This window comes from Heterocephalus glaber, unplaced genomic scaffold (genome assembly GCF_053883595.1).
Source record: "Heterocephalus glaber isolate CG9 unplaced genomic scaffold, H.glaber_assembly_v1.0 deba00001687, whole genome shotgun sequence".
Taxonomy (NCBI): Eukaryota; Metazoa; Chordata; class Mammalia; order Rodentia; family Bathyergidae; genus Heterocephalus; species Heterocephalus glaber.
Genome location: NW_028258412.1, coordinates 20510706 through 20538436, shown reverse-complemented (window position 1 = coordinate 20538436; position 27731 = coordinate 20510706). Strand labels below are relative to the sequence as shown.

General features: G+C 55.7%; 1 protein-coding gene across 3 annotated transcripts in view; it reads left to right on the top strand.

Annotated features, from left to right (window-relative positions):
• The first annotated feature begins 3519 nt into the window (after positions 1 to 3519).
• Sh2b3 (SH2B adaptor protein 3) overlaps positions 3520 to 27731 on the top strand; it is a 31623-nt gene continuing 7411 nt past the window's right edge. Inside the window, exons 1-2 of one of the 3 annotated variants that reach the window (XM_087198405.1) lie at positions 3520 to 3915; positions 14353 to 15096. In XM_087198405.1, coding sequence (XP_087054531.1) covers positions 14380 to 15096 — 717 coding nt within the window. In that variant the 5' untranslated portion in view covers positions 3520 to 3915; positions 14353 to 14379. The remainder of the gene's footprint in view (positions 3916 to 14352; positions 15097 to 27731) is intronic. The other 2 variants (XM_004843791.3, XM_004843792.3) reach the window with 2 other exon arrangements.

The following is a 27731-nucleotide window of genomic DNA, read 5'->3' as shown; positions in this document are numbered from 1 at the left end:
TAAGTGCTCTGCCACTGAGCTATAACTCCAGCTACTAGAAAGTTTTTTTGTTTTTTGAGACATATATGTATGTAATTCAAGCTACCTTTGAACTCAACATGTAGCCCAGGCTGGCCTCAATCTTGTGGTGATCTTCCTGTCTCAGCCTCCCTAGTGCTAGGATCACAGGCCTGTGACACTATACCCTGCACAAATTCAGTTCTTTAACGATGCTGGCCACATCTCAAGAGCTCAAAGATGTTACCTTTATCATCATTACTCTTAGGACTATCCTATTGCTATTTTATATTTGTTACCCTATTATTTTATTAAATATAAAATTATAGGGGCCAGGGATTTAGCTCAGTAGTTCTGCCACCTGCCTCGAAAGCAGAAGGACCCGAGTTCAATCCCTGGTACCAAAAAATGTATATATATATAAAATTATATTTATTGCTTTCAAAATTAATAGATTTATTATTTTATTTTTGTTATATATTTTTGGCTGAGCCAAAAACATACTTGAGCATGTTAAGTATGCACTCTATACCTCCAGGCCCTATGTTATTTATGTTTAGAATCCTAGACCAGTTTACTGCTGCTATTATTATGAATTATTATTACTATCCTATTGTCACTCACCTTCACTCGCCCCCACCAGTCTTGGAGATGGAGCCTAGAAAACACTGAGCTACATCCCAAGCCCCCTTTTATTTAATTCTTTTCCTTTTTATTCTTTGAGATGGTGTCTCACTAAGTTGCCCAGGCTGGCCTTTAGCTCAGCAAGCCTCCTTGCCTCAATTTTGAAAGCAGCTGAGATTCTAGGTGTGTGCCACTCTGACTGGCTTCTATCTTCACTATTAATCCTATAATACTTAACAGTGTTATTAATTAGACCTGTAACTACTGTTTACATTATTGATGGTTATTAGTGCTTTTATTATTATTAATCCTGTACCAGTTTTGTCATTAATAGCATTGATTTTTGTTGATTTGTTAGTGATTCTGGTGAACTGTGGATATTAATATTGCTGATATGGATATTAATGGCATCGACTTGTCGATTTATTCGTCCTTCTGTGGCCTCGGGCCTGGTTCTGGCTCCTGAGAGAGGCCTCGGCCTCTTTCGAAGTAAGAATGTGCTAGGACCTGCCCAGGCTGGCCTTGCCCGCTCACTTCCGGAGCCACCAATCAGCTGGGAATCGGAGTGACGCTTTCTCCAGCCCTGCGAGGTGGGGCCACCCCGACCCGTGTGGCCCAGAAGGGGGGATTCCCGTGATAGGGGCGGGCTACCAGGTGCAAACCCTCTGCCTAAAGAAAAAGACGAGGGCCGGGGATTTAGCTCAGTGGTTTTTTTGCCGCTTACTGCGCAAGCGCAAGGACCTGAGTTCGATCGCCGGTACCCAAAAGGAAAAAAAAGAAAAAAGAAAAAGACGAGGAGAAAGGGAGCAGTTTCAGGATTGCAGGACTGAACCATCAACCTGGGCTCTAGTGGGGCCTGGGGCGAGACCTAAGCAAGGAAGGAAGCTCATTTGGGCCTCTGAGAAATCTGGCCGGTGCTCCAGCCGAGCCACGGAGGAGGAGGCCAGAACTGTGATTAAAAAGGGGAAGAACCACAAGTCCCCATTTAAGTCAGCAGAGCAGCCCTGGGGCAGCGAGAGGGAAAGTGCTTGCGGCTGGCAGATTTCAGCAAGCACTCGGCAAAGACTGCCTACCTGGTTGCTCCCTGTCAGAGGCCACCAGGCAGCTAGGAGTGTGGGCATGGGGCTACAGGAGATAACAGGGAGGGGGCTTGAGGGGGCAGGGATAAAAATTATTTTTTAAAAAGATAATATGGGCTTATCAGTTTCCACTTCCTGAAAACCTGCCCTCCTCATCCCACCTCCTCAGATGTTACTTCCTAGTGGGGCTGCCAACTGCAGACTGGAGCTTGCATGGAAGCCCAACAGGGCCTTCTGCTGCTCAGAACCCTCCGTGGCTCCCCACTGCCCTGAAACAATTCCAACTCCCCACTTGGACCTTGAAGACACCATGTGATGGCCCTGCCTCTCCAACTTCATCTCTGCCCCACTGATCAGTGTGGATATCACCACTGCTTTTTTGGCTTTCCCCCGACTCACCATATATTCCCACCCCAGGAGCTTTGCACTTGCGGTTCCTTTAGCCTGGAATGCCCTATCATTGTCATAGGGGAGGGGGTGGACCCTCAGCTCAAATGTTAGCTGCTCTGAAATGTAGTCAGACAGCTCCTTCCTACTCTCCATGGAGTTACTGTTTTGTCATCTTTATAAGTTGTCCCCTTCATTTATTTGTTCACGGTTTTGTGGTTTCTTCAAGGCCGTTGGACTCCAGGGATCCCACAGTGGAACAGCTGCCTTGGCTATATGCTTGGAGACTGGAAATCCCCGCTTTCTGGGGTCCCCTTCCCTCAGCCCGAGGGGAGGAAGACACTCCAGCAACACCTGGTGGGTTAGCAGGAGCCAGGGCTTGTGCTGCCTGCGGCAACGTGAGCCCACTGCACCCTCCCAATCACCAGTGGGCTGGGCACGCTGTTTCCACCTCACAGCGGAGGAAACTGCGGAATGGAGAAGTCAAGTCACTGGCCCCCGCCCCGGGCAGTTGGTGGCCCGAGGCCTGGGAAGGGCTGAAGTGGCCCTGGGGGGGCGTGGGCGGCCGGCTTCCTGCTGGGAGGGGAGGGGAGGGGAGCAGGCTCCCCCCCCCCGCCCCTCTGCCTGTGTGGGGAGGCCGGCGACTGCCCGCCGCTACCAGGTTAGGGCCACCCCACTCCCCTCACCCCCATGAAGACCTAGAGGACAAGGTAGGGCCCCGGGACCCGCAGACTTGGAGGCCCACAGGGCACGGTCGCCGACAGCCCGCAGGGCTCCTTGGTGAAGCAGACACCGCTCAGGACGGTCGGGCGGCCGGGCCGGGGCAGGTCTACGGCCACACACCGCCAAGGCCGCGCTGAGGTGTGGACGGAGTCCGAAGGCGGGCGGGGGGCGCAGCAGGACGGCTGGGCAGCGGCAGCGTGGCGGGTAATCAGGGCTGGGCCCCCTTCCTCGGGCGATGATGAAAGCAGCCGTCGCTATTGCACCGCCAGGCCCGGCGGTCGCCGATAAGGCCCCGCTCGAGGATTCAACAGGGGCGCGCGCCCACGAGGCCCAGCGGCTCGGCCCGCCCGCCCATGCCCCGCCCCCACGTGGCCCCGCCCGCGGGGGCTCCCGGTGACTGGTAGATTTAGGTGGGTGGGGCCAAGGGTGCCTCGTCTCTGGCCGTCCCCTAGCTTTAGGTTGCTTGCTGGAAAATCGGATGGGCATGTTGTGGGCGTGGCTCGGTGAGGCCTCGCCTCTCGTCCGGCCCGCGGCAGGAGCTCCCAGGACCTGGACAGCCTCGAGGAGCATGGTTGGTGGGCGGAGCCGATGTCAGACTCCTCCCCTAGGCCCTGCCCCTGCCGCCGAGGCGGCTCGTGGCGGGCGGGGAGGGGAGGGGAGGGGCGGGGAGGGGCTCCCCGAGGCCCCGCCCCCGAGGACTGACGCCCTCCCCGGCCGGGCGCTGCGTTCGCAGCCGGTTCCTCTTTACATAACGGCGCGGGGCGGCATGGGCTCGGGCCACCGCCTGCGGCCGGCTGCCCGCCCGGACTGTCGCGGCCCGCAGTGGCCACGGTGGCGGCAGCAGCAACAAAGTTTCCCCGGTGGCGGCTCAGGGGCGCATCCTCCCGCGACTGTCAAGCGCTGGCGGCGGAAATGATGAGGCGCTGGCCATTTTCCGAGCCCGGGTTTCCTGCCTGAGCCTTGCTCCTCAGAGCCGCGGGTGAGGAGCCGGCGCGCGGCAGAGGACGCGCCGGGGGCGGGGACCCGCCCGCCCCCCTCGGGACTTCGGGGGGCCGGGGGCGCGCGCCGCCATGGGCCGGCCAGGCCCCGACCCCCTGCCTCTCAGGTAAGTCCGCGCCCCTCCTCGAGGCTGGAGGGGGAAGAGGAGGCCCCGCGCGCGGTTCTTCCCGGTCCGCGCACCCCCGGGGCGGCCTCAGCACTGTCCTGCGCCGACTCGGATGGAGGTGTCCGAGGGCAACCCTTTCCTGGCTCTGGCGACACCCCCCACACACGTGCTGAGCATGTAATGGTAGCCCAGGCAGCCAGGAGTGCTGAGAAAGGGCAGCGCCAACACCCGCGGGCCGTCCTAAAGCAGCCACGGGAGGGAGCGGCCCCCCAGCCTCCGCCTGGTGACTGCGTGGGGAGGTCACGCAGGCTACCTTGAAAGTGAAAGTCAACCCGAGGCTGAGAATGGGTGAGCCCTTGGTGGGGAGCGCTGGGACTAGGAGGATGGCCCTGTGGTCTGCCAAACCCCTCTCCCCACTCCCTGCGCTGCCCAGGTGGGCCCAGCGGGGCACGCACACCTCTCAACTTGGGGGTTCACCAGGGTTAGACGTCTTAGAGCCTAGCTGTCTCTGGACTGGGGCTCCCAGGGAATTCCCCCACCGAAACAAGAGCAGGGGTGTGGATCCTGTAGGTCAGCACTGCCCAGCGGTATTTCAGAGGCCTCTAATTCCTTCTGCAGAAATCCCCGCCCTTCCTTCCCTCTGGCCAGGGAGCTTTTTTCTTTTGTGGGGGGGGTACTACATTTGAGGAACTGGGGAGGGGTCTGCCTGCCTGTCCTGCTGCTTTTCTCTTAAGTTTCCTCATTCTCCTGTTTCTCTTCCCCATTCCCGGGGCCACAGTGATGTAGGTGAGGAGGTCATTGCTCGCAGCTGGGGACCTCCAGGGAGGGCCGTGCCAGGCTGGGCTGAGTGGAAGGAAGTGAAATTGGGTGGTGGGTGGGGGCTTCAGAGCAGAGGGCCTGGCAAGGCGACATCTGCAGAACCAAAGTCCAGCTTTGGTGACAGGAGGGGCTGACATTCGACTCACACCCCATTGCCTGGGAAATGAGCATCCCTTGATACCTACCAGTGCCTGCCTGGCCTTAGGGGGCAGCCAGGCCATCCAGCCTTCATTTACAGTCAGTCACTGCCAGGGCTGTGGGTACTTGTGCCTTCCAGGGACATGAGTGCAAGTTGTGTCCGGATTTCCCATTGCTGACCTGGCAGAGTGGAAACACCTTCAAGGGTCCTCGGCACCTGCAGGGGCCAGAGACCCAGTCCTGATGGGGGTGGGAGGGCAGAGCCACCTGGGGCAGTGGGGATCAGGGGCCAAGAAGCCAGGGCCCAATGGGGAAGATGAAAGGGTTTTTCAGAACACTTTTCTGAGCCTTTTCCCACAGCCCCTCTCTGGGAGGGAAGATCCTTCCCAGCCAAAGGGTGAACATTCCTACAACTTGTGTGTGTCCCTGTGGGCTATAGAGGCAGCCAGCTGGGAAGGGGCTGGCCTGGAGGATCAGCAGCTGGGGTCCGAGGGCTTTTAGGGGCTCAGGGTGGCAGAGGAGGAACCAGAACAGGTTGTGGAAGCTGAGCTTCAATTCTCCCTCTGCCTCTTCTGAAGCTGTGGGCGTGAGCAAGTGATCCTGTCTACCTCACTTTTTCCCTTTGTAAAATGGGGTAATAACAGGTTTTCAGTGGGGCTTAATGACCCAGTATGTGAAAGTACCTGCTGGCTAGCACAGAGAAAGGACACAATTATGGGGGTGGTGGGAGGGGTTATTTTTATCATTACCAACATCAGTGTCATTGTCACTTGCTGTGATGTTTTTTGTCAGCTCCCTGGAGCACGTCCTGCAGCACTCTGGAATTCCCTCAGTCTCTAGGAGAAAGAGTTTGATAACTTGGACAGCATGAGGTGATAGCACTTCCTTGCTTACCCACCCGGGGCACAGTTTTCTCCTGTGTCAACAGAACCATAACTGAGTGAATTCACGGGGTGTTTAGGAATGGTCATCATCTTTGTTGTTGGGAAGGGTAGCTCTGCTCATTTTCCTTCCTTCTCCCCCTACCTCTGCTCCTGTGAGTCTCTGAACTTTCTAATTGAACTCAGTTGTGGGCCCGCCAGGCCACTCTGAGATGTTCTCCACCTCTGGGATGGAGCTTCCTCAGCAGTGGGGCAGAAGGAAGGCACTTGGAGGGACCTCCTAGCTTCCAGATTCAGTACCACCTGCTCCTGATGAGGGGAGAGGGTGTCTGTCCAGGCATGAGGGGACCTGGCAGGAAATCATTCTGGATCAGCGTCACTCACTTTGCTAAAAAGGCCTTTGGGGAGCAGTTTATGTTCCCCGAACCTCATGAGGGCTGATTTCCTCCAGGATTTCCCATTGCTGGAATCCTAGAGTGGATTGCTTAACCTCTCTGAGGCAGTTAAGCTGATACGCAACTGTGGAGGGGTGGTAACAGCTGTGGAGCTTGAGCAGGCGGCAATACAGTGCATATTATTATCATCTTTATTATTAAAATGAGAGGGCTTTCCTGTTAAATTCCCTGCAGTAGCATGGACTTTGGAGCCAAATCCAAGCTCTGTCAGCTTCTAGCTGTGGGGCCTTGGAGAAGTTATCTGGCCTTTTCTGGAACCTGCTCTGTGGGTTCCAAGAGACTGGGTCACTTTGAGGGATTGTGTGAAGTATATGAGCCTGACATGGAGTGGGAACTTAAACTGTTGGCAGTAATTGCCCTGGCTGTGTGACCTCAGGCTTGTTCTCAGCCTCTCTGAGCTACTAACGGCACCCTGACAGGTGTTTAGAGAAGGCATGTGCCGTTTCAGCATGCAGGCAGAGCTCACTAAGTGCACTTGCAGTTAATCCCCAAGAGGGGATGGCACTTAATTGCCAGGTTTCCTGGGAAAATGGCTCCAGGACTTGGGGGTCCAACACCTTTGTTTGGGTGTGGCAGGAAGCTGCTTCCATCTGGCCGATGAGCTGCGCTGCCTGGCGAGTCCACCGGGTTGTACAAGCTGGTGTTCCCAGCAGGCCTGGTCCCAGCTGCTCACCCTCCCTGAGGAAACTGAGGCTGGCAGGCTGCCCAGAGGAAGTGACTCAGCCGGGGTCACTTGCTGCGTCAGGCCTAATTGGACCCAGGAGCCCTGACGCCCAGCTCTCTGGCTTCCGGGGGCTTGAAGTCCCTCGAGGACTGGGCAGGTCCAAGGCCTGGCAGTACATCCTTGGCCACATCTGGACACCCGCCTGCTTGGGCAACCAGCACCCCTCTGTCACAGCTCCCAGTCCTGCTGGTCCTTTGTGACCTGCCCAACTTAGTATCCTTCCTCTCATCAGGGGCAAGGGACACTTCCTCAGGGGAGCAGGTCCTCCTGGAGGCCCTAGCCCTGCCCTGGCCGGAAACCCAGCAGCTGAGCAGATGGCTGGAAGATTTTTCCTCCCACGCCACCCTGTCAGGGGTCGGCAAGGGGGGGCAGGCTGCGGGCTTCCTCATGCGCCAGGCCTGGAGCCCCTGGGGGCCCGCCCGGATGTCCGCCCCCCCCCCGCCCTCTCCCTGGCTAGTGGGGGAGCAGGCTGCTGCCCGGGACGTGTGTCCCCAGGGAGGCCTGGGGGGGAGGAAGTCTGTGCCCTGCTAGCAGGGGCTGACTCACACGGTGCCTGATGGGGGGCCCTGGTGGAGGGGCACTGGGGACTCAGCATAGTCCAGCTGCTGCAAGGTGGACACAAAAGAAGGCCTTGACATGGAGCCTGGCCTTTCAGATCTGTCATTCTGATGCCATCTCCAAGAGAGGGCTACAGAAAATAGCATGTGTGGGGCACAGGAGCTAGAGGCCTTGAGTGCCCGCTTGGGATCCTGGGACTGTTGGTGACCTTCAGGGGGCTCCCTTCATTAGGTCTCACCTGCCCTCAACCCCAAGCTAGTAGAGGAAGGTGCCACATCCTGGGACAGGGAGGGGGTAAGCCATCCTGGCTTTCCCCACTCTAGAGCCCTGTTTAGGGCCTTGGCTGGGTGGGGGTGTCATGCTGGGGGCACAGAGGAAGCCAGAGGACACTTCCTGTGCTGGCAGACTGTACTGGCCTGATAAATGTTTCTGGGGCACCAAGTGACCGGAGAGGGGATCAGGGTACTGCCAGGTGCCCAGTGAAGAACCTACCCCTCAGCTGCCCCAGGGCCTTTGACCCCTGCTTCTTGTGGCTTCTGTTCACTGGCCAGCTGGAGGTGAGGGGCAGAGTGTACTGGACCCCCCACCCCCTCTGGCCTCCTTGGGCATGTGGTTCAGTGGTACATAAGATGGCTGGGTATGATGATGCACGCCTCTAATCCCAGCACTCAGGAGGCTGAGGCAGCCTGGGCTACATAGTGAGTTCAAAGACTAGCCTAAACTACATGGCAAGACCCTATCTCAAAAACAAAAATTTAAAAACATACAAATATTCCCTGTGGCCTGGAGTCCACCCAGAGGCCTCCTGGGAGGAGGTCACCCATCTGCGGGTGTGACACTTCCTGCCCAAGCATCTGGGAGCTGGGGCTATGAAGCGCGTGGGTGGAGAGGGGAGCTGGCCCAGCTTGCTTTACCTTTACAGTTTAAATAGTCTGCCCTACACCTGTATGTGGAATTCCCATAGTGGGTGGAGGCTTTCGGTGTGTGTGGTCATTAAAGAAAATGTGTTTCCCTGAATTTTCTTACTACCCAGGGCCCTGGGAGAGAGGAGAGGCTGTTGAGCCCTGATCTCTGGGGTCGTGGGCCAGGGGCTCCCAGCTGTTTGGGATCTGAGGATGGATGTGCTGGGCGGGGGAGAACTGGGCACGTGGGCAGCTTGCCCGTGGCAGGCCTCCAGGAGACACAGCTGCGTTCCTCGCTCAGCTCAAGATGCAGACCCAGTCCTGTGGTGGATGGAGTGGCTGTCCCCATGTGTTTGCTGTGGGGACTTGGGGGTGTAGTACCAGGATGCACCAGTGCCACATTGTCCTAATCCTTTCCCCAGGTGTGGGATTTGGAGAAATCTTGGACACCCCCAGAGCTAGCAGTTCCCGTCCCAGAAGTCCAGATGAGACAGATGCCCCAGATGCACAGGGCCCTCTGTGTGGGAGGGGGTGTATCCCTCCAGCTGCCCTAGTTCTGCTGGCCCGGGTGGCATGCCCTATGGTAGTCTATGCCTGCTGGCTCCTGGGTCCCCCCTAGTGACGATCAGCAATTGCCTCCTACCCATAGCTTCTCAGCCCCGATCCCAGGGTTGCCATTCTGATCACCTGCTCTTCCTATGCTGGCACATAGTAAGCACTCAATGTCGCCGCCTGGCCCAGCATGCAGGAGGGGACCACCTTCTGCAGCTTGGTGGCCCTCCTGGTCAGCAAACCCCCTGGCACAGTCTCCTTGCTGGCTTGGGCTTGGGCTGCAGCTAGCTCTCCCGGTGGGCAGTTTCTTGCCTAAAGCTGCAGCCACCAGGCCTCCGCCTCTCCTCTGCAAAGGCCTTTTGTTTGGGCTCCTGTGACACCCCTCAGTAGCCCAGCCCACCATGAGGAGGCTGTCCCCTAGGCTGCTGAGGGCAAGAGGCCCTCTGCCTTTCTAATTAAAACAGTAATATGACCGAGGCAGCCACTGGTTTCCAGCCCCATGCCAAACATTTCACAGACACCACTTCTTAGAGTGCTGCCAGCTGGCACCAAGGAAAGGACATCAGCCTCCCCTGTGGTCGGGGACACTGAAGCACAAAGAGGGAAGTCCACTTCCTGGTGAGGACAGACAGAGGTAGGACGCGAACCCAGCTTTGGGTGGCAGCTCTAAGTCATCTGAGTAGTATCGCTGTGGTTTTCTCCAAGTCCCTCACCTTTTTCTGGTTTCCTTGGACACTGGGACCCTGACTCCTTGGGACTACCAAGCTGCCCATCCAACCCTGGGCATACATTGGCTCATACAGCTCTCAGTTCTGGGGCCACTTGCTCCATCTGGGGTGCACACCCAGGGTGGGGGCAATGGAATGTTTAGCCAACTGTGATGCAGCCCTGGCCCTCTTTGGCCAGCAGTGTGACCAGGAGCAAGCCTCACCTCCCACACCTCCATTAATATATGCAGGGTGTTCAGCCCAGCAGAGACGCAGAAAACCTGAAACAGTATCATTTATTGCATTGTTTTTGTTTTCTTATTTTCTGGCCATTTGGTGGCTTTGGGACCTGGACAGAATTACTGAGAATTCCTGACCCAAGCAGGAACTGAATGAGACCTTTATATCCCCTCCTTGGGTCTCCCTCACTCATTCAGTGACCGTGCATTGGTAAGCGAGTCCCCTTGGTGTGTTTAGCTCCAATCAGATGCTGTGGGGTGCGCACTGTGTGAGGTTTCTGGTATTCACTGGCTCTGGGGGGTTTCCTGATCCTCAGTTTTTCCATTTGTGAAAGGGGAGCAGTAATTGACAGACTTTCTAGGGCGGTGGTGAAGCTCAAGGAAATGGCGAGAACAGTGCCTGGAGTGTGGCAAGTGTCAGTAGGTGTCACTGTGTGTGGGGCGGGGTCGGGCTAGAAGGGGTGCAGGGCACAGAAGGAGGGCACTCAGCCCTGGCCTGGACACAGTGGGGTGTGGCAGCCTCCCCCTGAGGTTTGGCCCTGTAGATCAGCTTCAAGACTGACATGGAAGGGTGGACAGGAACAGGTGCTCTGGGAACAAAGGCTCAGGGTACCCAGAAGGCAGCCTGGCTCTAGGGAGGTGGCCGTTGGTTGATGTTGGCCTCAGTGTATCCACCAGAAGAGCCAGAAGTTGTGAACCCATCTGATCATTTGAGCTCAGAAGCTCATTTGCACCTGGTATATGCTACGGACTGAGATAGACAGGAATGAGTGCTGGCCTCAAGGAGGCCACATTCTGTGGGGACATCCCTAGTGAAATCACCCCAACTGCTGGATGGCAGCATGTGATCAGGCTGCTGAAGGACATGTTCAGGAGGGTTTGCAGCTTTTCTAGACTCCTCTGGGAGAAGACAGGCAGAGGGACCGGTAGTACCAGCACTGTGGCTGGGGTGGGCCACATAGGGCCACAGAGGTGGGCTCTGGTATCAGGCCCCTGTGGGCCTCCCACGTCATGAGACAGTGCCTGTCTCACTGGAATCAAGGGATGGTTTTGGGGGACTGTGGCGCTGACCCTGTGTGGGGTATGATGCCTTACAGCTTCAGAGCGTGGGGGCCTAGGGCAGGTGTGGTCCTGCTCTTTTTTGCCTGAAAGCTTTCATTGATTACTTCACTGTGCAAAGCAACTCTGTACGAAGATGCTGAGACCCCTGTGACTGTGTGCAGAGCACTGGCCCCCAAAGTGCTCAGAGGCCGCCTGCCGTGGGGTCACTGCTGAGGCCTGGAAGTGGAGGCCAGAACCCTTGTCGCAGCTGTTCCTGTGTGCCATACCAAGGGGGCCACATGAGAAGGTGCATGTGGGGAGCACTTCCTGCCACACCCCTGCACACTGAGCCCTTTTCCCTGATCCTTCACAAACCTGATCAGAGGTGAAGCTCAATTACCTGCTTGGGATCTGAGGAGACCAAGGGTCAGAAGGCCAGCCAGGTATCAGAACCCACACGGCCAGTGTGTAGTCCCCTTTGCAGTGGGAGGGAGCCCCGGAGGGCAGGAATTTTTGTCTGTCCTCTTCACTGTTGTGTCTCCAGAGCCCAGCATGGTGCCTGTGCGCACACAGTAGGCCCTAAGGAATATTTGGGGGAGTGAATGAAAGGGAATAGACAGAGGCAGGCTTCATGCCCAGGCCCATGTGGTCCTGCAGCCTGTACCCCACACCTCTGCCATGTCTCATGATGGAGAGGCCTAGGGTGGCAATGTTCACTCGGGCCGTGTACAGCTTCATGCCAGAGCAGGGGGGGCATTTCTCTTTCTCCATCCTGAAGAGCCCCGAATGGGACCCGCCCAGCAGGCTGAGAGGAAGGACGGAGGACCAGTGGCTACCTGCAGCATCACAGCCATTCTGCACCAGGGGAGCAGAGGGGGCATGGGATTGGGGCCCTGCAGCCATGGGGCTGGAGGGATCCCTGCTTGGGGTGAGCAAGACTGCTTGTCCTGAGTCTCCATCAGAGCAGGAGATCCTTTCTCCTTTTGTGAGTTTCATTTAGTTATTCTTTTTTTTTTTTTTTTTTAAGATACTGGGGATTAAACCCCGGGCCTTTACACTGAGTGACATCCCTATCCCTTTTTGTTTTTTCTTTTTTTGTTGTTGTTTTTTGTTTTTTGTTTTTCCATTTTGAGACAGGGTCTTGCTAAGTCACTAAGTTGCCCAGACTGGGCTGGAATTTGCAGTCCTCTGGCCTCAGTCTTTTAGAGTGCTGGGATTACAGGCTCTTTTTATTTGTGGCTTTATATTTTTTGTATAGACGTCAATAAACTCTCACTGCAACATTTAAATAAGGGAGACCACAGTCAGCCCTTACTCAGCTTTTCCTGGATTCTAAGGCTTTTATATTTAACTCACTGTTTTGTTTTATTTGGTACTGGGGATTGAACCCAGGCCTTCACACTGAATTACTTCGTCAGACCTTTTAATTTTTTTATTTTGAGACAGAGTTTCACTAAGTCAGTAAGTTGTCCCAGCTGGGCTTGAATTTGTGATCCACTTGCCTTAGCCTCCTAGCTTGCTGGGATTACAGGTTGGGGGCACCATGCCAGCTTCAACTCAGTCTGCATAACACTGCCATGAGGTGGGCAGATGGTGGCTCTCCTTTGACAAGTAGGGAAACTGAAGCAGAGAGGAAGTAGGTCACTCAGGGTCACATTAACTAGTTACACACTGTTGCTGGGGTTTGAACCCAAGCTCCCAAATCTCCTTAGCCATAGTCTACATATACATGGGAAGCTTTCTTTGGCTGTTTTCTCCCTGCATCCCAGATTTGGTTTGGGGTGTGACCACTGTTTCCAGATGAGCTTGTTTTTCCCAGGCCTTTCTTGTCCACCATTTAAAGGTGTTAATGTACATGGATAAACTGTAGTTTGGTTTTCTGTGTGTTTATATAGACAGGATTGTACATTTGCACTGTTCTATGGTTTGCTTTGTGGCTTACCTTTGTGCCTTGCGGCGCTCCTGGAAGTGGCAGTTAGGAGCTACTATACCCTTTCCAATGGCTTGTAGAACATTCCACCCTATGGAATGGGCCCTAGTTCATTCCAGTAGCTCCTGACTGTTTGGCATTTGGGTTGTAACTAATTTTCCGCTATTATGAACATTGCCATAGGAAGTATCCAGCAGAAAATTGTTCTGTACTTGCCTTTCTGTGCATATGAGCAAGTGTGTATCTCAAATACTTAAACATGAGTTGCTGGGTTTAAAATTGGTTGTGTCAAGAACCAGCAGCATTGTAGGGGAGTTCCTATTTCCCAGCCTTTTCACCAGCACTAGGTATTAACTAGTAATTTAAAAATTTTTAATTGACTTTTTTTTTTTTTGGTACCAGGAATCAAACTCAGCACCTTTCACTTGCCAGGCAGGCATGGTTCCAATTCATTGACTTTTTGAGGCTGAGTTTTACAATATAGTACAGGCTGACCTGAAACTCCTATGTAGCCCAGCCTAGGAACTATTAATTGTCATGAACTATTATTGATCACCCTGCCTCAGGCCCTAGGTGCTAGGATTAAAGGCATGTGGTGGTGGTAATTTTTATTTTTTGTTTTTGTGGTGCTGGGGATTAAACCCAGGTCCTTGTACATGCTAGCTGGGTGAACTGAGTTCCATTCCATTCCTAGCCCTCCCCACCCCCCCGGCAATGTGAGTAGGTATGTATTTTGCTGTTTTGTGTGTTGGTTGTTTCTTGAGACAGGGTCTTGCTATGTAGTTCAGGCTGGCCCTGAACTCTTAGCAGTGCTCCTGCCTTTGCCTTGCTAGTGCTCGGATGACAGGTATATGCTCCACACCCAGCCTTGTTACTGTATTTTAAACCTGGCACCTGGAAATGCTAGACAAGCACTCCACTGCTGAGCTACATCCCCAGCCCTTTTTCCCCTTCTCCTTCTTCCTCCTCTTTCCCATCTTCTTCCTTCTCTTCCTCTTCTTCCTCCTCCTCTTCCTCTTCCTTCTCATCTTATTTTTTTTTTAAAATTTTGAGATTGTCTTGCTATAAATTGCCCAGGCTGGCCTCAAACTTGAACCTCTTGCTTTGCCTTCCTGAGTAGCTGGGATTACAGGTGTCCGCCCATGCTCTGTGCCCAGTTTTTGATTTTGATGCAGTACAGGTGAACAGCTTTCTGGTGGTGGCTTGAAGTGCAGTCCTTCCTCCGGCCTCCATCCACTTAATGTGGTTTCAGTTGCCTGTGGTCAACCAGGGTCTGAAAATATTCAATGGAAACTTCTAGAAATAAGAATCAATGCATCTGAAATATCCCTGGCTCAGCCAGTGTGATTAGAATTTCCCCGCCGCCCGCGTCCATGCTGTATGTGCCCAGCACCCAGGCCTTCCTGGGGTGGGAGGTGCTCCTGGTTTCCGGATCTCCGGGGTCCCCACCACCCGCGCCTGTCGCTCACCCTGTGCCCTTTTGCCTTTCAGCCTGGCCGCCCAGCCTCGGTCTCCGCCATGAATGGGCCCACCCTGCAGCCTCCCGCGCCGCAGCCTGCTGCCCCGCAGTCCCCCGCGCCCCCGCGTGCCTGGAGCGAGTTCTGCGAGCTGCACGCCGTGGCTGCGGCCCGCGAGCTGGCACGGCAGTACTGGGCCTTCGCGCGTCAGCACCCGCAGCACGCTCCGCCGCGCGCCGAGCTCGTGTCGCTGCGCTTCGCAGACCTCTTCCAGCACTACTTCTGCCTTGAGCTGCGCGACGCCCGAGCTGGCGGACCCCCGGGCCGTGACTACCGTGAGGCGGCTCGTGGGCCAGCTGCCAAGGCCGAGGTGCCCGAGCCGGGTCCTGTCCCCGCCGCTGCGCTGCCCAAGGCCCGCAGCTCCGAGGACCTGGCCCTGCCACGCATGCCAGGTGCCTGCGCCCTCCAGCAGCTGCGCCGCGGCCTGCGCCACCTCTTCCGCCGCCGCTCGGCCGGGGAGCTGCCCGCTGCCTGCGGCCCCGGGGACCCAGGTGAGGCCCCTGCTCGGTCTGGCCCCGCCCGGAAGCTGCTGCCCTGGAGCCTGGCCCGGGAGCCGCCGCCTGACGCCCTCAAAGAAGAGGCGCTACGCTACAGCGTGGCTGATGAGGCGTCCATGGATAGCGGCGCACGCTGGCAGAGAGGTAGACTGGTGCTCCGCCGTGTGCCCGGCCCCGCCGGCGGCTCAGACCGCGTGCTGCAGCTCTTCGACCCGCCCAAGGTAAGCACTGTTTTGGGCTGCGCACAGCGCCAGGGGAACCCTGGGGAGGTAGGCACGGTAACATTTTCCCAGGCTGTAGGAAAGTAGGACATTTTAATTGAACCTTTTATCGCAGAATCTGTTGCAAAAAAGTACAAGGTTCAGTACTATCGTGTGTGTTTGTCATAATTTAGGAACCTGCCCTGGCATACTGCTGTTACGGAAGTCCACGAACTTTGTAGATTGCCCGGGGAAACTATTTTTGAGTCACAGGTGGCTGTCATGTGGGCTAGATCCAAAGTCCTTGAAAATCTTGAAGTAGCTGACAGCGACAAATGGATGTTTTATTTCCAGAGGGGTCAGAACTGTTAAATTCCTTTGCATCACCCACGCTTTATCTGTCTTCTTTTCTTTCGAGTTAAGACAAATTTTGTCACGGGGCCTGGCGGTGCAACCTGTAATCCCTGCACCCTGGGAGGCTGAAGCTGGTGATCTGTAAATTTGAGCCCGCCCTGGGCAGTTTAGCAAATAGTGAGATATGCTGTATCAAAATAAAAAAGGGCTGGGGATGTAGCTCAATGTGAAGGCCCTGTGTTCAACTCCCAGCACCGCTAAATAAATAATATAAAAGGGGCTGGGGTCACAGCCCCTGTGGGTTTGATCCCTCATACCACACACAAAACATTTTTGTCCTTTTCCTTGGCAGCCAGCCTAATGCCTCCTGTGCAGCTGAAGCTGCAGATCATGCACTCTGCACACTGAGCTCCATCTTTGGGTCAGGTGCGTGGTCCTCTTATGTGCCAGGGCCTCTCTGTAGGATGAGCAGAACAGAGAGAGCTCTCTGAGTGTGCTGTCTGTGGGCTCAGGCTGGGTTAGGGGAGCTGCACTCCAGGCAGGCAGTTGAAGGACAAAGCACAGGTGAGCCCCGGGGTCACAAACCAAGTGTGCCCTGGAGGTCTTCGGGAGGGGAACTAAGGGGTGGGGCTTCTCCCAGTGCCCTTGCTTGCAGTGACCTTTTTAAACTTCAACACAGTGTCACGTGCATCTGCTGCAGTTCTGACCGGCTTTCTGTGTGTGTGCACCCACGTCACCCAGTGTCCGAGGGCTCCCCATGCTCCCATGCCAACACCGTACACCACACAGATGTCTCTGAACATCATGCACATGGATCACACAGCCTGTCACCTTTATGTCCGGCTCCTTTATTGTGTTAGAGATTCACATGTCCTTCTGTGTATTGAAACAGTCCTTGTTTTTTTAAAATTTTGCACAGATGGGGATGGAACCTAGAACTTTGCACATGCTAGGCAAGCACTCTGCTACTGAGCCAAAAACTCCAGCCCTTTTTAGTTTTCTTTCTGAGCCAAGGCCCCAGTTGCCCAGGTTGACTTTGAACTTGGGATCTTCCGGCCTCAGCCTCCTGTATAGCTGTGTTGGCAGGTGTGTGCCACTGTTCCTGGGTCTACTTTGGGACTTGGATGAAGTTTATGTGTAGGTCTTTGTGGGGACACATGCTGCCATTTCTCCTGATAGGATTTCTAGGAGTGGTATTGCTAGATCATAGGGTAAGCACACGTTTAATCTTATAAGAAACTGCTATATATTTCACAAAGTGGCCACCCCATTTTGTGTCCCTGGTAGCAGTGCCTCAGAGTCTCCTGGTTGCATACCCTCAGTAGAACTCGGGGTTGGATGTGCACAATGTCTCTTCTAGTGGGGTGTGTGTGTGTGTCAGTGTGACTTTAGTTTGCATTCCCTGACAAATATCACTGTTTATCAGCCATGGGAATTCACTCTTTGGTGAAGCACCTGCTGTTTTGATTCTTCCTGTCCTTGTGTGAGAGATTTTATATACTCTGGGCACTTGCTTGGCACTGAATATCCTTTCCCACCTCATGGGCTGCCTTTGTAACCCCAGAGTCCTTGAGTCTAATGAAGTGTGGTCATCAGTTGCCTCCCTTTATAGGTGGTGCTTTTTGTGTCCTGCTTCCAGCGTCTTTGCCTGAGCTGTGCCAGGCAGTGTGCTCTGGTCTTTCGGAGGCCTTGCTGTCTGGGCCTTCACATTTTGGACTGGGAGGTCCCTGGGTCAGCTTTATGGTTGGTATGAGGCAGTAGATGCTGCAGTCTTCCCTTCCACCTGTGCCGTCCCCTGCTGTGACCGTTTTGGCCTACCAGACTATAGCATCATGTTCATCCTGAGTCTGGGGTGCATCGTGGGCTGTTCCTTGGGACAGTATTCAGTTTTGTTGGCCGAGGCAGCCGTCAGACCAATACTCTGTCCTGTTGCCACTGTTTTACATGAGTCTCACAGGGTGACTTTTGGACTGAGGGGCTGGATCCAGGCAGCAATGGGAAATGTTCAGCGTGGTTTGTTTTTTTTCTTTTTTCTTTTTTTTTTGAGACAAGGTCTCACTATGTAGTTCAGGCTGGCCTTGAACTCACTGTGTAGCCCAGGCTGACCTCAAACTAGAAATATCCTCCTGCCTCAGCCTCCTGAGTCCTGGGATTACAGGTGTGTGCCACTATATTGGCTTATTCAGTGTGTTTTGCAGAACAAGGAAAAAGGTCATAGGAAGGAGCGAGGAAGCCCATGAAGGGGATGCCCTGAGGCCTGAGCATCAATTCCATGAAGCCGTCAGAAAGCTCCATGTGCAGACAAAAGCTTACTCACCATTTGTAAAAGGCAAGGATAGGACACAACTTCTGCTCACAGTGGCCATCTGGGAAGTTGGTGTCAGCAGTGGACAGCCCTGGAATTGCAGGGTGAATCCTCGTCTGCAGCTCGGGGCTGCTTCTCCTGGTCCTAGCTAACCCTCTCTGCTCTTGGGCCCCAGGGTGGGAACTGGGGAGTGGCTGTAGCTGGGACTCTGGTTCTCATCTTGTTGCAGTGTGTTTTAGGGGTGCCTCTGGGCTGAGAATAGGTTTTTTGTGTGTGCTGGGGATCGAACTCGGGACCTTGGGCTTGGGCGGCAGGCGCTGGAACCACTGAGCTAAATCCCCGGCCCGAGAACAGGTTTGTTTCCAGTGCTGGGCTGGTCCTTCGGGCCCTGATGGTGGCCCCGGTCGATGTCCTTTGGGCTCTGCCGCTCTGGGGAAGCCAAGTGTGGGTGCTGCTGTCCTATGGGCTCGTCCCGGGCCACCTAGGGCTCTGTCTCAGGCCCAGGGTTACTGTGAAGTTGAGGGTTTGTCTGCAGAGTGGGTCACTCCTGGTCTGGCCCGCCAGTTTCTGGCCTGACAGCTGGTTGGGAGCACTCAGAGCATCTGCTGTCCAGGCTGAGGGTCCTGTGTGCACCCGAGCAGAGATCACCCTTGCCCTTGCCTGTGGGGAGGGCTGGGGCTTTGGGTTCCCTTCTGAACTGTTACCTCAGGAGCTCTGCCTGGAGGGAACAGGTACCATCCTGCTGCCAGCCTGGAGGAGGCCCTGTGGCTTGAAGCAGGAAGACTGGAGCACAGCAGTGGCCAGAGGGCTGTCACCTACTGTGTCTCTCAGGCTCAGCCAAGCAGACTGTCCTAGAAGTCCCAGGCTGGGTGGCCCAAGGCCCTGGACCAGCCTCCTGTAAAGCCAGGTCAGCTCCCTGTGAGCTGCAGTGGCCCTGACCTTCTACTCTCGGAGTCTTAGTCTTGCTTATTTATGTGCTAGGGGTGATACCAGTGACCACTCGAGGGCCACCATGAGGGCTGCAGTGGGAGAGAGCCTGTTACTGGGGGCGTGCAAAGGGAGGCCCCTGTCTGCTACAGGTAGGGGAGGTCAGAGGAGACAATGTGCTGTCCCAAGGTCAGGAGATGGAGAAGTCACAGCCCTGGTTTCAGTGATGTCCCTGCAGCTGGCAGGAGCCGAAGTGACTCCTGCTGAGCTCTGGTCCTTGGTCCTTGGGAGGAGGCCTGGCCTCTGCTAGGGGACAGCCCTGGAAGCACCTCAGCAGGAAGTGTAGGGCTCTGGACCTCTGTAATGCAGGGCCCTGGGGGCACACACACCAGGCAGGCAGGGCTTGCATGGGGCCAGAAAGGTGATGGGGCCTTGAGGCCATGAGAACAATCAAATGGCTTAGCCCACAGGCTGCCTGGTGAGGACAGTGAGCTAGAGCTTTTGGAGCCACCTGTGGCCTCTAATCAGGTTGGGGAGAGAGAGCGTGGCCCAGTTCTTGCCCTGAAAGACCCTGGGCAGGCCTGGGGGAGCCTGGCAGGCTGCTGAGGGAGTGTGGGGCTCTTAGCAGACACCGCCTTAGGCCCACCCTGCTGTGAGGCAGCTGCTGTGACATCCTTTGTCTCGCAGATGGGGACGCTCAGGCTGAGAGAGGTCAGGCGACTTTCCCACCGTCACTCTGGTTGTGAGTGGGCAAGGGAACGGAACCTAAGCAGCGCCCATGCCCTCAGAAGGACCTGGTGCTGCTGTGATTGTTTTTGGTGTGATTACACCTGGGGCCCTTCCTGGCTGGCACATCTGCTTTGGGTCCTGTGGCAATTGTCTGGGTCACTGTTCTACAGATGGGTACACTGAGGCCCGTGGGGCTGCCCAGCGACCCTTCACCTGGACCTCGTCTGTGGTTTCCAATGCACAGCCTGGCAGAGAGGTGCAGGAAAGCAGTGGGGACAGCATGGGCCCAGCCCTGCGCATCCCTGCATGGAGGAGGTCTGGCCAGGCCTTGGGGCCACTCACTGTGTTCAGAGCTGTCCTCTGTGCTCCTTGGGCAGGGGGCTGGGCCTCAGTGTTCCCGTCGTGGTGTCCAGCAGGGGACAGCGCAGGGTGGTTGGAGCCTCAGTCTGGTGCCCCTCTCTGGAGTGAACTTAACTATGGGCTGGGCTGCCCAGCTGCGCCTGCTGCACAGATGAGGAAACTGAGGCCCGGGCAGGGCCCAGGGAGCCCCTGCCACCCAGTCGGCCTGTGGGAAAGAGGAAGCAGAGAGCAAGGACGTCCGCCGGGGCCTGGCGGTTTCCTCTGAGGTGGGAGCAGGAGCTGAGGCTCGGTGGGCAGGAAGCAGCCGGGCGGGGTGCGGCCTCCTGTGGGCGCACAGGCCTGGGTGTCAGTGCTGCCCTGCACACTGTGGCCCTCAGGGAGGGTGCTTTGCCTGCTCTGTGCTTGGTTTCCTCACGAAGGCACAGCTGAACAAAGGCCCCCAGAGTCGGCTGGGCTGTGGGGTCCGTGTCCATCGTGTTCCCCCTGATTGTCCTTACTGTGTCCATGTGACAGGCACCGCATTTGATACGAACCCCATGAGGGGGACAGTTATGAAACCATCTCACAGTTGAGGACACTGAGGCCCAGATAGAGACACCTGCCTGAAGCCACACAACTGGGCAACGGAGGAGTCAGAACCAGAGTCCTGTGTGGGCCATCAGGACCCGAGCACCAGGGGCTGGGGCAGAGCAAACACCCCTGCCCAACAGGACTCACTCTGCCCTGGGCTGCCGTGTGGTGCGGGCAAGTGCCACTCCTGTCTGAGCTGTGAAGTGGATTCGGTGACCACGGGCTTGATCTGGATGGTCTAGGACTGGTGGGGGAAGAAGGAAGGGGGCGTGCAGGGCGCTCTGGGGTCCCCACCACATGCAGAGTAGCCCTGTTGGCTCCCTTATTGGGGTTCTGAATAAAATCGCTTTTGAAAAAGTGCTTTGCCGCTTAGAAGAAACCCCGACCGCGCTGAGACCGCGGGCAGATGGTATCGGTGTGCTTCCTTTCTGCTCAAATTCTATGAATCCACAGCCTGGAAAGTTCCCCAGTGGGGAGGTGCTGTTATCGCCCACCCTGGTGCCTGGGGGCCCTGTTCCCCCTCCTGCTCCAAGGCCTCTGAAGCGGGTCTCGTTTGTGTGTAGGGGCTGGGTGTTGAGATGAGGCCATCCTGGAGTCAGAGCTGTGGGCTTGGAGGCTGGGGTCAGTGTGGGGATCGTGGGTGCAGCGGAAGGGCAGGTGAGGCGGTGCGAGTTCAGACCTTGCCCTGTAGGTCCAGGCTGAGAATTTGGCCACTCTCCGCAGGCTGGGGCGGGGTTGGCAGGACTGGCTCCCACCCGTAGGGCTTCTTCCACTGGCAGCACCAGGTCCGGGGCCCTGACGGGCAGCGGCAAGGCAGGCACCGCTGGCGGGCAGGGCTGTGGAAATCCCCCGCCTACCGCGCAGCGGAGGGAAAGGAAATGGAGCGCAGAGTGGGGGAGGGGAGGGGGCTTCCTCCTCAGGCGGCGGCGGGGCCACAGCCCTGGTTCCTATCTCCCTGAGCTGCCTCGCCAGGAGCCAGGGCATGGTGTTCACCTGGGGGAGCCGGAGGGCCGCCTGGTCTGGGGACAGCCACCCCTCCCCTGGCTCACAGGCTCCCCTGCTGCAGGCTGGGAGGAGCGGCCAGCCTCCAAGGCCCTTAGCTTGGCTCCATAGGGAGCCCCGAGACGTGCAGTCTTCTCTGAAAGCTGTGGTAATCTAGGAAATCTTCGTGATGTGCAGCAGCCTCCACACCTGACTTCCCAGTGTTTGGTTTTTCAGTTTCCAAAAACGCTCAGGGCAGAAATTATGTATTAAAGTAAAAAATAACCAAACAACTACACATTGCCTCACTATGTAGAGAGGCCGAGCCGTGGGCATTTGTCTTTGTAGTCTTGTCTCCTTGTCTGTCTTTAACTCCCCTCCACCCACAAGTTGCAGTTCCTTCAGGGTCTGCTTACCTGTCTATCTCTCTCTCTCCCCCTGCTGCTCCCCCTCTCCCCCTTCTATTGTGGTGCCAAGGATGGAACCCAGGGCTAGGCAAGCACTCCACCACTGCATCCCCAGCCCCTTTTGAGACAGGGCCTTGCTAAATTGCCCTGCCTGGTCTTGAACTAGACCCTCCTGCCTCAGCCTCCTGAAGAGTGGAATCACAGGTGCGCACCTCCATGCCATTTGCTCCTATCCTTGCAGCTCTCTGGAGACCCCACGGCCTTCCAGGCCCTTGCTTACTGCTGGGGACACAGCTGGGAATTATGGGAAGAAAACTCCAGTCCTTGTGGGCCTCACCGTCCCTCAACTAAACTGTGGCCTTGCTTTTTGTTTCATGATTTTGAACTTTTCTGTATCCCTAGTTTTCAAGGACGTATTTTTAGCTATACAGTGATCTACTGGTATAAATAACCCACGGTACGTGTATCTTGTCCCTGTTTGTTATTCTTTCTTTCAAGACACGGTTTCCCTGTGTAGTCCAGGCCGGCCTTGAACTCACTATGTAGCCCAGGCTGGCCTCTGATACATGATCCTCCTGCATCAGCCTCCCAAGTGCTGGACTACAGGCATAGGCCATCACTCTCAGATTTTTATCCCTTCTATTGTCTGGACCCATTTCTGACTGTTTTGCTAATGTAGATAGCCTGTGACATCTGGCTGGCGTAGGAATCTGTTTTGTGTGTGTGTGTGGGGGGGTGCTTTTTGAGACAGGGTCTTGTTACATGGCCCAGGCTGGCCTAGAACTTGTGATTCTCCTGCCACAGCCTCCCCAGTGCTGGGACTATAGGCGTGCACCACCATGGCCAGCTGGCACAGGAATCTTGGTGCCCTTCTTGGATTATTTCCATAGGGGACATTCTTAGAAAGGGGGAGTGCTGGGCCAGGGTTCTAGGAGCACTTGTAATTCATGCCGAACCTCAAGCCCAAAGCCACACTGAGAGATCATTCACATGCTCTAAACTCACGTGTATGCAGAGCAGCAGGGCCGTTACTGAGTCTGTGTGAGGATATCTTCATCTCACAGGAAACCTGTCCCCACGAGCAGTTCTTCCTCAGCCTTCTCTCACCCTCTGGTGACCACCCTGCTCCCGACTCTGTGGGTTTGTCTATCTAAGGTATTTTGTGGAATCACACAATATGCAGTCCCTTTTGTCTGGCTTACTTCCCTTAGCTTGATGTTCTGCGAAGCTCACCCAATGCCATGTCATGTGTCAGTATTTGGTTTCTATTTTTGGCGGATATTCCGGGTGCGTGGATTCACCACATTTTGTTTATTCATTTGTCAACTGGCGGGCATTGGGTGGGTCCCACTTTTTGCTATTGTTAATGCCGCTTTGGACTCCATGCATAAGCGGGCATGTGTTTTCATTTATCTTGCTTCTCTTCTGTGTTCAGGAGTGCGTAATTGTTTTTGTGGAGCTGCCAAGCTGTTTTCCAAAACTGCAGCACAGTGTTGCAGTTCCATGAGGGCTTGAGGTTCTGGTTTCCCCACCTCCTGGCCATCCCACCGCCTCATCCTGGCTTTGAGTGACTCTTCCCTGGGGCCACTGATGTGGAGCACCTTTCATGTGCTTGAGGCTCCCCGCCACCTTTAGATGCACTGGCTCAGACCCAGGGTCTTAAGCTCAAACTCTTACCACTACCCAAACCCCTCAACCATAACTGGCTTTCTGCTGTGCTATTCCAAGTAGCTTCCGGAAAGCTTGCACCCATTTATCTTCTCATCACCAATGTTGCTAGCACTGGGTTTTCTTTTGGTACTGGGGACTGAACTCAGGACCTTGGGCTTGCAAGGCAGGCGGTGGAACCACTGAGCTAAATCCCCGGCCCAGCACTGGGTATTCTTAACATTTTGCTCCTGGGTGTGGTGATGCATACCTGTAATCCCAGCTGGCTGATCACCACGGGTTTGAGGCCAACCTGGGTTACGTAGTGAGACCCTGTCTCACCCCCCCCCCAAAAAAAACCCCTTTGCTAGGTTCTGGATAAAAAGTGGTTGTCACCTGGGCATGGTAGCACAAATCTGTGATCCCTGCACTCAGGAGGCTTGCCAAGAGCTCAAGGCCAATCTGAACTACATAGCAAGACTCCATCTCAAAAAGCCAAAAACAAAACAAAACTTGGGATGTAGTTCAGTGCATAGGCCCTAGGTTCAGTCCCTAGTGCCCCCCCTCAACACCAGTTTACCTTTTCTGATTCTGATTGACCATATATTTTTAAAAACTGAGATATAATCCCCTACCATAGAATTCCTATACCTGTTACCAAACCCTAGCCTCCTTTCCCCCAGTCCCTGACAGCCACTAATCTACTGCCTGTCCCCGTGGGCTCCACTCTGTTTCTTGGTCATATGTGCTATTGTGACTTATGAGGCATTTACTTTGCTTGCTTTTCTGTACTGTCTGGCCTTTTTCTTGTTGTTGATTTGCAAGTGCCTTTTACATGTCACAGATTTTAGCTATTCCTGTCACAGCTTACAAGTATTTTTCTAGTTCATCATTTCACCTTGCTTTGTTCGAGTCCTTGGCCTACTGAGGTATTTTAAAGTTTTAGGCAGTGAAGTCTAGGCAGTCTCATTTGTTGTTTTTCTGCTTAGAAAGACCCCCACTCCACCAATAATTGCTTCTGTGGGGTGGCCAGGAGCCCCAGTGGCTCTTTTTACCTTTTCTTCTGAATCATCATTCTTCGAAGGCAGCAGTGGCCACCGCCCAGGGCTTCTGGTGGTGATGAGCCCCTCCTCAGGTGCATTCTCCCGTCAGAGTGCAGCTCATGACAGAGGCTATCTTGACTCTAACCACAGCTTTTTCCACCTCCCTGGCACCGAGCCTGCCCGGCTGGGCTGGGGCTTCCCCAGCTGCTCCTGCTCTGTGGGGCTGGAGCTGGGGCCATCCTGTGGTTCCCCTGACACAGGGCACCCCCTCCCACTGTGACACCCACAGGCCCATGGGCCCTCCTGCTCAGGGCCTGGCACATGGTGTGGCCTTGGGTTGAGCCCAGCCTGGTGCTGGTGGCCTGGGGTGGCTGGGACCTTGAAGCAGAGGGAGGGACAGCCTGGTTGCTGTGGAAGCAGAAGGCCCAGCAGTGCAATGGCTGGTGTAGGATGCGTCTCCTGCATGGTACCTGAAGGGCGGCCTGTGTCAAGAAATCTCAGGTCAGTGTGGTGGGACCTGGCCCCATTCCCTCTGCCTGCTGGGCCTACCACTGTCCCCAGGTGAGCTGGGAGGGCACTGGTCCCCATGAAAGGCAGGAGAGTGGGCTCCTGGGTGTCGCCATAGGCTGGCCCACCATCATGTGGCTGTGGGCTGTGCCTGTCACTCATTCTGATGGGGGCAGGTGCCTCCTAGGATTGAGAGGTGTTCACTTGGGTGCATTTAGGCAAGTCCCCACTGCTGCCTGTGCCCCCTTCCCCCTATGCCCAGGACCTGTCTTGGGCAGGTGACTCCATGCAGGAAGGGGTGAGGAGGGGACCCAGGAGGAGGGCTGTGTTAGGGCCTCACCTGCTGGTCTCTGGCTGGGGCAGTCTCTGGGCCTGGGGGGGGGGGGGCTGTGTCAGGAAGGGGGAAGACGAAGCCATCATCACTTTCCTAGAACCTTCTCCCACCTTTCTTGACCGCTGTGGGGAGAGCGCACATAGGGCAGGAGTTCTCAGCACAGGTCTTCTCAGCATCCCCATTTTATGGAGGGGACTCACTTGGGTCAGAGAGGAAAAAGTGTCTGGGGCAGAGCAAGGAAGCAACCTGTGGCCTCTGTCTTAACACCGGTCAGCTCCTGGGATGGCTCATTGCCTTCACTTGCCACCAAGGAGCCAGGGAATAAGGGGTGAGAACCCCTTTATCACCAGTCACCTCTGCTACCAGACACAGGGCATCCCTGCAGCTGCGCTGGCTGGGAACAAGGCGTGGCACCTGCCTCGAACGGAAGGGGACTCCCAGTCAGGTGGCGGAGGCAGCTGTGTCACCAGGAAACTATGGCCAGCCTGATAAGCTGAAGGGGGGCCGGGAATCACACTGCCGGTGGCTGGGTGGTTGGGGCAGGCGCCAAGGAAGGGGGGCTTCCTCTGTTCAGATGTGTAGTTAGGATCAGGCAGGGTGACGCAAAAGGGGGAGAATGCGAGGCCCAGAGGGCAGATGCCAGACTCCGGGGCTGTGGCCAGGGACTCTGCCTGTCTCCATTTCCTGCCTGCAGCACGAGGTTCCCAGCAGAGCTGCTGTGGGTGTTTGGGCCCCAAACCTGAGAAGCAGCTCTCTGCTGCCCTTTTCCTGGCCAGCGTGCCTGGGAGCCTGCCCAATTGTGCCGGTTCTCATCCCTCACCTGAAATCCTTGCTGCGGAGTGGACCCAGTAGGGGCCATACCACTGTGTCCCCACTGAGTGCCCAGGATGCTGCAGAAAGGAGCCCCACTGAATCCGGGCACCAGAGCCAGGCTCTAGGCTCATGCCGGGGTTGCCACGCATGCAAAACCAAGTCCCCACAGAGTTCAGGAGCCCAGAAATGAGCAAGTGGTCACTGACCGTTTCCCAGGCTGTTAATGGTGGTGGTGGTGACTGTAGTCAGCAGGGCCTCCCTGAGGGGATGCTGGAGCTGTGCCCTGGATCTGAGCAGCAGCCAGGACTGTAAAGATGCGGGGCACTTGTCTCAGGCAGAGGCACAGTGGTGCAAAGGCTGCGCGCATGCTTGGTGCGCCACAACAGCGGCAGAAGCCCAAGGGCTGGATCAGAGTGGGTGGGAGGTCAGGAGCCCCTGGGGTCTTGGGGCCACAATAGATGGGCAGGGCCATGAGCTGGCAAGTGACGAATTTTGGATCTGGAGTCTCTGACGGAGCTGAGCTCATAGCAGTTCCTTTTGGTGCCGCCCACCTGTTGGGGCTCAGGCTATCACCCTGTTCCAGCTGGACACCTCACCCCAAAGCAGGGTTTCCCTCTGAGCCCCGCCTTTGGCTCCAGGCTGCCTGGCCCCCAGCTCATGCTCCAGTTATCTATAGTTCTGCTTTGGAGGGGGATGCACCCCCTCCTCCAAGTCTTCAGTGGCTCCCTAGTACCTCAGGCCCCAGGCTCCATCATGCACACACCACTCACCCGGATGCTGGTGGGTTTTAGCCCTCCCTCACCCAGGGCCCATATCCAGAGGCTCCATGCCAGGCTGTAGTGTTTCTCTGCTGTGATCAGTACCCCAGAAAGCCACCTGAGCCTCTGTTTCCCCATTTGTGAAGCACAATCAAGCACCAGGCTGTGGGCTACTGCAGTGTCAAGTGAGGCCTTCCATGCTCTGTTCTGCACCTGGAGACGACCCAGGGTGGGGTGAGGAGGGCTCCCCTCACAAATGCAACATTGCTCGATATTAAGAATTCCTCCTGAAACTGTCCAACTCCTTAGTCCTGCTGTCTCCTCCCCATGCTGTGCAGCTCACTCCTGTGACTTCCTCTTGGGGAATTTCTGAAATGTCACCAGCCTGTGAATTCCACCTTCTGGAAGCCAGTGTGGGACAGCCTGGCTCCAGCACTCACATGGTGGGAGCTTGCCCAGAGGGGTGGGCCAGGGCTAAGGTGACATTCTAGCCACAGCCCAATCTCCTGGGCTCATTCTTGGTGGCCCCCACTTCAGAAAACAGCTGAGAGGACCAGGCTTAGGAAGTCGGTGAGGTGAGGCTTCTTCAAGTCAGTTCCCATCCCGTTGCCTTCTGATGGGAATGAGCTGTGTGGAAGGACAAGGTCTGGGGGGATGCATGCCTTCACCAGGTTTCTCTGCTCAGAACTTCTCTGAGCCCTTGATAGGCTGCAGGGCACCAACAGCTGTCATCCCTTAAGAGAATCCCGCTTTGCCTTGGCTGCCAGGAAGCTCACAGAGTTGGGACAAATGGGACTCTGGTTTGTTTTAGCAGTTGTCTCCTTCCTAGTTTTTCCTGGGTATCTCTATAACCTAAAATCTTTTTTGGAACAAGGCCTATTTTTTTTCTTAGGTTGGCTTTTTGTTTGAGACAGGGTCTTG